The sequence below is a fragment of the Maniola jurtina genome, chromosome 6 (assembly GCF_905333055.1).
Source record: "Maniola jurtina chromosome 6, ilManJurt1.1, whole genome shotgun sequence".
In the NCBI taxonomy this organism is placed as follows: domain Eukaryota; kingdom Metazoa; phylum Arthropoda; class Insecta; order Lepidoptera; family Nymphalidae; genus Maniola; species Maniola jurtina.
Window position 1 is genome coordinate 12,394,442 of NC_060034.1, and position 12,121 is coordinate 12,406,562.

Consider the following 12,121-nt stretch of genomic DNA (forward strand, 5'->3'; position numbering starts at 1 on the left):
TTGAGCCCTCACTTTGAAACTAAATCTGGCAAACCACTGATATGAGTTTGATTGTTTAATATTATTCAAAATATTATTAGAACAAAACTACGTCGGTATGGAGCACGCCTGAGAAACGTCTCTTAGCAAAAAGTAGGTAAACACCCTGTGTGATGTTCTTAATTTACAAAATAAGTCCTGTAAACAGAGCTCCAATGGCTCCACTATACGTAGTATATTTTATGAATACAAATCTCTACATATCATGACTACAGTATCTACGGGCGTCTGCGTTAATTTAAACCTACGCCAAGGTTATGGATACCATTTGGACGCGCTAGTATCATAACGTTCATGTTCATGGACAATCATTACTTCTGTATACGACTCCTATAATATTATTATCTAAATAATAATCGCTCATATCTGTGATAAGTGAAAAACAAAGTGTTTGTTTTTGTTCTGAAGTACCTACTTAGGTTTAGAACGTCATCAAGTTCCTGCTCAACCTTTAGATAAAACAATAGAAAACATAAATGTAACCTTGTTTCAGTCCGTATTGTGAAGTGGAAATATGCATAGTGTTCGAAGATCAGTTACGGTAATATCGACTGCTAGGCAGTTTATAAGGTCAGTACATGTGTTTATAATTATATACCTACTTAAACTGGTAACAAATCTACATACAAAGATATAAAACATAAAAAAATGCGTATCTACGCAGTGGTGTTTAATATCTGAGTTCCAAACCCCAAACTAGGTTCCCTACGTGCTATGGAAAGACAGTCTTTCTCTTGATTTATTACCTAGGTAACTATTGTTACACTGGATAACTATTATTGTTTATCCAGGTAACTACTTTTGACTAGATAGTTAATTTGCTTTACTTCAAAAAACCGAAGTAAATAAATATCTATTATTTTTCTTCTCAATTTATTAAATAATTCCATATGTTTTGAAAGATTTCTTCCTTTAGGATCAATAATAATATTACAGAGCCGTGAACAGCGCAACCATCAGTGCAAATGAGGAAAACCATAACCTAAAATCATGGCAAGAAATACCAGGTCCATCATCATTACCTATAATAGGGCAATTGCATCATTTTTTACCCGGAGGTTGGTTCTTTATGATTCTAGGAAATTTTATTGTAATGTTCATTAAAATATACCTATAGTTAATTAAATACTTAAAGAAAAAGATTCACAGTAAGCATGATATTAACACACCCAACCCGCGCTGCGTAAAAGGTAATCGAGTTTTTAATATTAATTCAATAAGTAGGTACTTTTTCAACATTAATTATTGAAAGGCAAGTAAAATTGAAGCATTAAAAAAATATTGTATGAGTAAAAACTTTAATATAACTTAAAAAAGAATAGTAGAGTCACGGTAAAATTATTTATGTTTCAGGTTCTTTCTACAAGAGCGAAGACCTGATAAATACAGTTTTATATAATACATTTGGACCCATCATAAGGATGGACGGTTACTTCGGCGCTCCTTCGATTATTATGCTCTATGATGCAGAAGCTGCAGCACTTGTGAGTAGGCTGTAATAAATATAGGCATTCTTGCCTCAGTTGTGATATACCACTGTACGATGTACTAGGCTATCCTAGAAAATCTAGAATCAGTAATGCACATCCTCTTAAAAATAACTATCTGCTTGTGCATAGTTCTTTAGGGCATTTTGCATAACTAGAGCGAAAAAGTCTATGGTTACGACATGTTATCTATGATCATTTATTAAATGCCTATGAATCATCATGATAGTGTTTTTACGATACGACTTTATTTGCATGGGTTTAGGTTATTTAAGGTCCCGTTGGATTTCTTACAATCCTTTGTTTGTGGAAGCCTTATCATAGAAAGACCCCGTGTACAAAATATCAAATTTCTGGACCCAGACCTTTGAGCTGTATGTTCAGTCAGTCAATTTCTCCTTTTATATATGTATATCTTGTTCTGAGTAAATAAAAGATTGTCTATCCAATTTCCAGGTGCTTAGGGGCGAAAATTGGATGCCGATCCGCCCGGGTTTTCAATCGCTTCATTATTTTCGAAATAATTATTACAAGAAGCAAGGTGCTGCCCCCGACGCGCCGACTGGGCTGATTACAGAGTAAGTTTTAAAAAAATATTCCATGCTTAAAAATATATTCCATGAAATAGTAAAAAAAAACTGAATGCTGAAAGGCAAATGTCCATTCCACAAAGAGGGGACAAAGGGACCAATGAAATAAATTATGTGAACCATATGATTAAATCATAGTTAAAGATCTTCTACACTACTTCATACTTATAGAAGTAGCACGAAGTATATAACTATTGACAAGCCACCCATGAGTAGCGGGTACGAGGTCCAATGTAAAGCCGTATCGGGAGCAATAACAGGAACCATAATAGTAATCAAAAGAATGATCACATGGCTCACAAAAGCACAGAAAACATTGAAAAAAAATCCAGGAAGTATCTAGTTCTACTCATTTTTTTATTTGTTACAGCCATGGTGAGATATGGAAAAAATTTCGATCGACCGTAAATCCCATTTTGTTACAACCAAAAACTATTAAACTATACACCAATACACTTAATGAAGTAGCTGAAGACATGATTGAAAGGTAAAGCTACCTACGTATTTATAGATTGAAAAGACCTTAACCAAATCCAAAAATGTAAAATTACGTACTAGTAAATAAAAACTACAAGGAAACAATTATTATCCATCCATCCATCCATCCGTCAGCTTGTATGCGTCCACTGCTGGACATAGGCCTTTCCAAGAGCGCGCCACCAAACACGGTCCTCCGCCTTCCTCATCCACCCGCTCCCCGCCAACGAAACAATTATTTATAGAGATATTTTAAAAAGTACAAAACCTATTATTATTTACAGGATGAGACTTATACGCAACGAGAAAAATATGTTAGAGGGAAATTTCGACCTTGAGATGAACCTATGGGCATTAGAGTCCATTGGTGTTGTAGCTCTTGGCGGTCGTCTGAACTGCTTCGATCCCAATCTACCTGAAAGTTCTCCTGCAAAAAAACTGATACACTTGGTGCACGATATATTTAGCGCAGCAGATAAATTGGACTTCAAGCCAAGTCTGTGGCGATACATTTCAACGCCTACATTCAAAAAGGCGATGAAGTTGTACGAGGACCAAATTAAGTAAATATTTTGATATATTTGAGTAAATGATTTTAATTAATATCATATTTATATGCTTTTAATATGAATCTATTAGAAACATTCCTCACATTGAAATTCACATTGAAATGAGAAATAATAATTATTGTGAATGAATACTTCATATAGTGCAGAATACTTCTTAACTTCGTAGCTATTTATATCACATCCATGGACGTATATCGTGCATTATAAATATTTTAGGATAAGTAAACACTTCATCGCAGAGGCTATGAAAAAGCTCGAATCCAAGAACCAGCCTTCTACAGAAGAAAAAGGCGTTTTAGAGAAATTGCTTGAAATTGACGAGCATGTAGCAGTTATTATGGCTAGCGATATGTTATTTGCTGGGGTCGATACGGTTAGTTATTTTTTGAAATAGTACATGACAGTCCAGGCTTGAATAAAGTCTTTACTGGCCGAGCAATTATTGGAAGGCCGAGGCGAAGCCGAGGACTTCTCAAGTGATTTTGAAAGGACGAGGCGCCGGGCCTCGTCCTTTTAAACTAAATGAGGTCGGTATTGCTATTTCGGCCGAGACTTATATAGTACGTTTCTCTTTATCTAAGCTTTATGTAGCTTAAAAAGTGTATTAAGTATTTTTACCAACAAAATACTCGTTACTTTGACTCTAAAAATGTGAGAACAATAATTATATTATGCTATTATTTCATTTATCTCTACCACCAACGAGAAGCTCAATTTTTCACAAATTCTGTACGTTTAATTAATATTTTTCTTTTTTTATATGCAGGCTGCTAATACTATGACATCAACGCTATATTTGCTGGCCAAAAATCAAGATAAACAGAATAAATTAAGACAAGAGATTCTTTCGGATAAAGAAAAGCGTCCTTATCTCAAAGCTTGTATAAAGGAGTCTATGAGAATACTGCCAATTGTGGCAGGTAACATGAGGCAAACTACGAAGGAATACAATATTTTAGGCTACAAAATACCCAAAGATGTAAGTAAAATGCGTAAACAAGGTGCCCTTTAAAAAAAGATTTGGTTGTGGATATTTTTAACCCCCGACCCAAAAAAGGGGTGTTATAAGTTTGAAGTGTGTATCTGTGTATCTGTCTGTGGCACCGTAGCTCCTAAACTAATGAACCGATTTTAATTTTTTTTTTTTGTTTGAAAGGTATGATCGAGAGTATTCTTAGCTATAATCCAAGAAAATCTGTTTAGCTGTTTGAAAGTTATCAGCTCTTTTCTAAATACTGTAACCTTAACTTGTCGGGGGTGTTATAAATTTTTAATTTACACTTGTTATTAGAAAAAATATTCGGGTTCTAGTTTGTTCTCCAACATTTCAGACATACATAGCATTCAATCATCAGGCTTTATGCATGTTGGAAGAACAATTTCCACAGCCAGAAAAATATATCCCTGAAAGATGGATCGTTGATAAAGAGGATCCCTTGTATCACGGAAACGCACATCCGTTCGCTTGGAACCCTTTTGGATTTGGAGTTCGCTCGTGCATTGGTAAAGAAATTTATTACCTTCATTTTTTAATAAAGACCAAATTCTATTGTGACATCTATTATCATAATCTCAACTCATTGGCGGCCGGCTGAGCACGCGTCTGCTATCTGAAATGAAAGAGTGTACCCATAACCTACCACCTAGGCAAAATGGGTATTGAGAAACACCATAAACACACCTTTGAGAACATTGTGAAGAACTCTCAGGATTGCAGTTTACTCACACACTTTATCTTCACTGTTAAAGCAGCTAGCAGGTGTACCTATTCACACACCTTTTTTTATTTTATTAAAAAAGAATATTAGTCATGCTAATCATGACTAATACTCCCCTTTCCCCTCCAATTAAGCGTAAAGCTTGTGCCAGGAGTGGGTACGACAAGAGTGCAACGGGTGGGGTTTGACTTTGAACCGCCGACCTTTCGGAACTTAGTCCGCACCTCAACCATTGAGCTATCGAGGCTCTTGGGAACATTGTAGAGAACTCTCAGGAATTCAGGTTCCTGACTGTTGAAGCAACTGGCAAGGGTTAGATATTTAATTGCTTAACGCACATATTTTTTTTTTTTTAGGTTCGCTAAGTATTCCCGAGAAAAACTTTGTACGATTTATGTCCTTTATGCCATGTTTTGGGGGTCTTAATTAAATATTTTATCAACTGTTGAATATTCTCAGGTCGACGAATAGCCGAATTGGAAATCGAGACGTTCCTCGCTAAAGTGATCGAGAATTTTCAAGTGGAATGGTTTGGACCGCCGCTAAAGACAAAACCAAGCTCTCTGAACTATGCTGTTGGACCTTTCAACTTTATATTTAAAGATGTTTAGTTTCATAAAAATAATAATAACAGCGTAATAGAAAATATGGCCGTTTTTTCCGGTAATCATTTATTTTTATGATTTAGAAAACATCAATGTAATAAGATCACTACTCATGTTATTATAAATGCGGAAGTGTGCTTGTTTGTAGGTTTGTTCTACAATCACGTTGCAATGGAGCAATGGATTGACGTGATATTTTGCATGTATATTGAATTTAACTAGAATTTAAATAAGTACAACTTAAATACAATACGAACAAGTCTTGTACCCTCTGCACTAGGAAAGACCTGTATTGCAGAAAGTAGTTCCTCAGGAATACAAAGTTTTATTTGTCTAATATTATCTAGACTAGCCTTAAATTATGGCTGTGTGATTGATATAAGTAGTTAACTTTTTATCTCGGAAAATTAAAGAGACACGCAGGATTTGTAAAAACCTATTTGTACTCAGTTGCGGGCATTAGAGAGCTAGCTAGGTAGGTAAACCAATGAATAAATCATACTACAATTAATTATACTTATGGCAAAAGTTTGCACGTATATAAAAACTAACGACAGATTCGACTACAATTGGAATTACAAATTCACTAAATAGATATACCTTTTATATTTATTTAGTGAATTTTATTTGTGAAACCTAAACAAAATTTAGATTTCATAACATTGTTTCTATCCTCCTTGATCTCTCTACCTATTCACTCTCTTTACTAATTCAAAGTGGAAGTCAAAGCCTTTTATTCAAAATGGGTACCTAATACCTACCGCTGATTTTACATTATTGATACATTTTTTGATTGCCAATTGTTGAATTTGACAAATAAATTGAAGTAAGTAATGGTGATTATTTATTACTGAAAACTAAAGTTGCGAGAGTTTCAAGCTCGCCTTGTCTGAGAAGAAGCTTTTGAACAACGAAAGCGAGCGAGCTTTCGTTGTTCATCTGTTACGCCCACAATTTGCCTTCACTAGCCTTAGATACTCGGTATGTAGGTAAGCACCATAATAACAAACTGACCCTTCTCATCTTCTCATACAAACAGAAGCTGTCGACGCAATAAGGTTTCATGACATAATATTTTGTAAGCAGCACACGTATTCGAGTCATCGCGTTAATTCTCTCTTACGAAAAGTATTAGAACTACACAAGAGGCGCCGATTTTTTTTCCTAGAATATTTTTTTCAGTAATAGATTTAATTTATACATTAAGATATTATATTATACTTTTTAAGATTTTTAGTTTTAGGCTCTTTGTTTTAATAATTTAGTTTTAAATATTCAGAATAAATGTATACTTATATAATTAATGGATATTTATGTTCAAAAAATACAAATAGGTAGAATAAATTATTAATTGCTGAGAGTACATCTTGTGATTTCTTTATTTCTGCATTTCAGATTTCTCCTATCTGGGTAGGTACCTACCTATACCTATTAGTCAGACAATTCTACCACAGAATTTAATAATTTTAAAGGTCTTTTACTTATTTATTATGGTTTTCCTTATAAAGTACAATTAGAGCATCAATAGCTCAACGGTAAAGGGGACTGAATCCGAAAGGTCGCCGGTTCAACACTGTTTGTTGCGCTATTGTCGTACGTACTCCTAGCACAATCTTTACGCGTAGTTGGAGAGAAAAGTGGAATTTTAGTCAGTATGATAAAATTAAATAATTTTCTTTTTAAAAAAAATTACCTACCTAATGTTTATTTTTCCACAGCCAATAAAAAATCAGTCTGGAAAATCTCAGTTTAATTAGTCAGCGAAAAATTCCTTAGAATAGTGAATGCAGAACGCAGCCTTTCAAACCTCGGAGCACGTACTTCTACGTGGTTAATAGTGAAAAGAACCTTTTCAAAGAATACGAATGCCAACAGATAATCTACTTTTATTGTAAGCCTAAGTATTCCACGGTAGGTGCACTGTATACCAAACATATACAGTACTAACTAAACTAAAACGCAGAATATACGTACTCCTCGATCATGTTGATCCAGTTATTTTGTTATTAGCATGTTATTAGGTAAGCTTTTACGAACATCCATCAAACATCCTTTTTTCTTCTACGTATAACTATAACAACCCACCTACTGTATTTTATTTCTGCAAATATCTATACTAATAAATAAAATTGGAGTGTCTGTCTGTAATTTCGAAATAACTACCTCATATTAAGCTCATATGGTTATTTGAACGATACCATAACTGAATCACACGTTTTTAAAATTTTTGTCTGTCTGTCTGTCTGTCTGTCTGTCTGTTTGAAAAGGCTAATCTTTGGAACGGCTGAACCGATTTTGACGGGACTTTCACAGGCAAGTAGAGGATTGACCAGGGCGTAAAATAGGCTACTTTTTTAACCGACTTTTAAAAAGGGAGTTGTGTTTTTCTACCTATGTACACCGAAATCTCCGAGATTTCTGAACCGATTTGCGTCATTTCTTTTTTAATCGATAGAGGAACTTTGCGACATTGTTTCATAAAAAATTTGGAATCCAACTCCTCAATCCTGATGCTGCAGGGGATCTGACCAATCCACGCGGGCGAAACTGCGGGCATCAGCTAGTAAATAATAAATAATGATATAGTTCTGTAACTTAGTGCATTTAAAAACATATCTAGGATACTCATCACTTTTTAGTAGAAACTGGCCGGCTGCTAAAGCCGCTGGGTCTAGAAACTTGAGATTTTTTGCATAATATTATGATAAAGGTTAACTATGTCACGAATGATCATGAAAGGACTATGAGAAATTCCAACAGGATTCTTAAAACCTAAGTCCACGTGAATAAAGTTGCGGGAAAATGCTTTTAGTGTATTAAAAAGAAAAATAATGGGTTCACCAAATAACAAAGAAGGAACGCATAATAATGTAAGCTTTCGGATAAAAACGCAAGAGAAAAAAAAAATGTAGGTACGCTGGCGAAAAAATTGCCTTCATTATACTATAATAACGGTTTTTGTAATATATTCATCAGTAGTAGTCTAGGCAAGATTGAAAGATCATGTTTTTTGTATGTTTTTCATATATATCTCATTCATTTACTAAAGTATTATAACTGATAAGACTTAGTTTTGACCAAAATATGCACGTACTTAAATATTATATTCCGTATTAAAAAAAATCTGTTCAGTCATGTTTCAGTAGACAGACTGCAATATCATAGTATTTTGATTAAATTATCAAAAATAAGAAAGCAATTCGAAAAGACACTTTAGAAAACCATCAAAGGGTTGTTTAATAAAATCCACCATACTTCTCTCAGTATAGCTCGCTTCCATCTTAGACTGCATCATCACTTACTACCAGGTGAGATTGCAAGGTCCTAGCAGGTCACAAAAAAAGAAAAGGCATAGAGATCATCAACATCATCAACCCACTCCTGGGCCACTACTAAGAATGGGTCCTCTCTCAGAATGAAATGGGTTCGGACCATGGTCCGCGACGCTGGCCGACTTCACGCGTCTTTGAGAACATTATGGAGAACTCTCAGGCATGCAGAATTCCTTCCAATGTTTTCCTTCACCGTTAAAGCAACTGATAGGAGGCCGACCGACGTCCTAACCGTCGTAACTGAATATAGAGAAATATACGTATTTCTCTATATTTAGTTACGACGTTATCACAGCATAAGTATATATCTATAACACTGATTTACGTAAAAATCAAAGCAAATCAACCGGTTAAAATAATCTTAGTGACGTCATTTCTGATGTCAAGGGCGACCTTAACTTTCCGGTGTAAGTGGAGGACGCACGCGATCCTATTACTGATATTACGATCTATTGATATTGTGGCATAGCCTTGCCCTTCGACTAGTCAAACGAAACCCTCCAAGACGAAACCCTCCTTACGAAATGACATTTAACCGACTATGAAAGTGATAATTTTGGTCTGCGTGGGAATATTAGTTAAGTATCTGTTCCTTCACAACCTGCTACTAGAAAGGTATCAATAAGTAATATACAGAAAGAAAGGAGTAAGTAATCATATTTTGATTCTTAGTGATAGATAGAGACATTTTTCAAGTAATTGACTGGGATTTATTTCTACAGTAATTCTACATAGATCCTCCACCTAAAAACCATTGCAATCAATAAAACGGGTAATTTAGGTTGTAAAAGAGAATATAGAGAACAGGGCACACAGAAAGAGTTACAACAAAAATTACGCGTTTGAGCTTCAAATCTTGATAAAATTACTGAAGGTATAATAGAAAATAATTATCTGATACAGTAGAAATATTATTATACCACTACGCCCACTCAAAAAAAGAAAAACCTTAAGAATTTAAAAGGAATATCATAACTGTTATACTGTAATATACCCAGAATACTTCATTGATCAAAAATGAGTGAAAATGTTAGGAACTGTAAAAGCAGCTTAAAGGGGCAAAGTATTGTTCACATATTTACTTCCGGTAGAGACTTTTGTAAGTGGCGAACGATGTAAACTTGACGGTGCCTATTATATTCGTATATAATAGGTGTTAAAGAAGTTTTTATATTAATTTGTGTCTAACACTGGCCGTCTATTATATTCTAATACTGTTTAAATTTGGAATGTTTCTCTAACATGTCTTCTAATAAAAATATGTTTTTCTCAAAGTATAATATTTATTTTAATTGAATTTTATCGATCCTAAAACGGACTCTAATAATAGGTAATGCATTGGGTAAGCTTCCAAAAAAATTACAATCCAAGCATACAGGTAATGCGTGCCTACCTATTTGGTAACAATGAATTATATATAAGGTTTTTAAATAACGGTAAAAAAGTAGCTTTTTCCGTCTCTGGGATGCAATTTCAAAGCTGTCTGTGTCATTATGTCAAAATCAGTTAAACGAATTGGCCATGAAAAATTTGACAGACAGACATCACTTTACATTAATATACATTTTCTACGTAATACGAAAGCCTTTTATTTGAAACAAAAAGAACATTCAACTTTCTAAATTAACCGTATCCAATATATATTTGAGATTGCCGGGAAGGTAAATCTCAATTTATTAAACCGCTGTGTTCATCGCACAAAAGGAATCCGCCCTAATTTATTAAAATACATACTCAACGGTTTAAAGTAATTTTCCCGCTATAAAAATGTGCCATTTTTTCACATTAATCGATTTTTCTATTTTTAAGACTTGGACGAAGTTGAAAAATATTAATTAGGAGTAAATCAGTATTCGTTTATTTTACAACATTAATCAATGTTTGTAGGTATTGTTTAGTAACCAATTAGTAGGACTTAGTCTGTGGTGGCGTTTGCTGGCGCGCGTGTTCTGACTTTTTGGAGTGTTTTTTTGGAAGAAGTGGCCGGTTTTTGTATTCTGCTGGTGTTTATTGGTGGTGGAACTGATTGGGAAGCGCTCTAAAGGGGCGCCGCGTGTATGTCGGCGGGCGCCGGCACAGACGAAGTCCATACTTATACATATAGTTTCCCTAACTTGTAAATTACTACAAACTTGACATTGGCTAATCAGTGTAAAGCCAGACGAGAGATAAAAAAACCAATTAGTAACAGAAAACTTTTTCTGTCAAACAACATGAATTCGAACATCTGACATCAAAATATGCGCTTTATACGCGCTGCCTTCCTGCCAGCCCAGAAAACAGAAATCTATATTCAGAAATAATATTGGCTTTGCTTTCAACTCTATTTTTTATTTGAGTCGATCCTATTCAAACGTAAGTGCCTAATGATTGCGAAATCGTCAATTCAAACCGAGCGGACAAAGGCGAAAGCGACAAATTATGTAGCTTATGTAACCTATCGTGGACTCAAAAATATTATAATAAGAAAATATTATATCATACTTATGTTCAAGCCACTCCCCCTGCCCCCATACCATATACCTACTTAGCACCTATCTATCGCAAAATTCAAATTTTAAGATTCAACAACAGTTTTACAAATCATTGTTTTCAATAAAACCCCTTAGTTTGACGTTAGGATAAAATACATTTTTTATTATTTCACCTCTCAGTCGAATAGATTTTAGTTTAGTCTTATTAATATAACGCAGACAAATGTTGCTAGTGTCGCGGTTATCTCAATGCAATAAGGTTCAAAGTACACAGTAAAATGCTGAGGCGTTACCAAGTTCCATATTTTGTTCCTTTTCTCCTGCAGCGAGAGTGCTATCTGAATTGTAAATAACCGGGTACCGGAGGTAGCCACCGCTTGGCAAACAAGCTTTGTGCAATGAACATTTGCATTGAGATTAAGAAAGGTTGCATCTCTTACATAAACATTTTTCACTTTTTTCAGCAATCAATAATGTTTTTATTTCGATGCCAGCTAACCCACCCCAGGTTCATTCTGGTGGAGTTACATATTCTATAGACCTGAATATGTGAATGTGCTATTTAAACGTATAAAGCTTCCTTATGAAAATGACCTTTTGATAGAAAATATAGCTACTACTCTCCCACTGAACTATTTTGCTTAAACTTTTATAGGAATAGCTTTACTGTATAAGGTGTGATACATATCGTTGATTCATAATTGGTTAAACTAGAAAACGAACAAAACAAGAGACCATTAATTCTAAGTAGATTCAAAGGGTGCTACTAGGGTAAATCGCGCTATTAATTTTATCAAGAGACAAAAATAAACAGGAAAAATTTTGAATAT

At 34.5% G+C, this 12,121-nt stretch overlaps 1 protein-coding gene across 1 annotated transcript; it reads left to right on the forward strand.

Moving 5' to 3' along the window:
- Positions 1-316: 316 nt before the first annotated feature.
- On the forward strand, positions 317-7,163 carry LOC123866010 (cytochrome P450 CYP12A2-like). The gene is made up of 10 exons (XM_045907302.1): positions 317-609; positions 976-1,097; positions 1,393-1,523; positions 1,983-2,104; positions 2,487-2,603; positions 2,878-3,156; positions 3,379-3,535; positions 3,929-4,141; positions 4,494-4,665; positions 5,340-7,163. Exons 1-10 carry the CDS (start codon positions 554-556, stop codon positions 5,489-5,491), a joined length of 1,521 nt encoding a protein of 506 aa, XP_045763258.1. The 5' UTR covers positions 317-553; the 3' UTR covers positions 5,492-7,163.
- Positions 7,164-12,121: the final 4,958 nt, after the last annotated feature.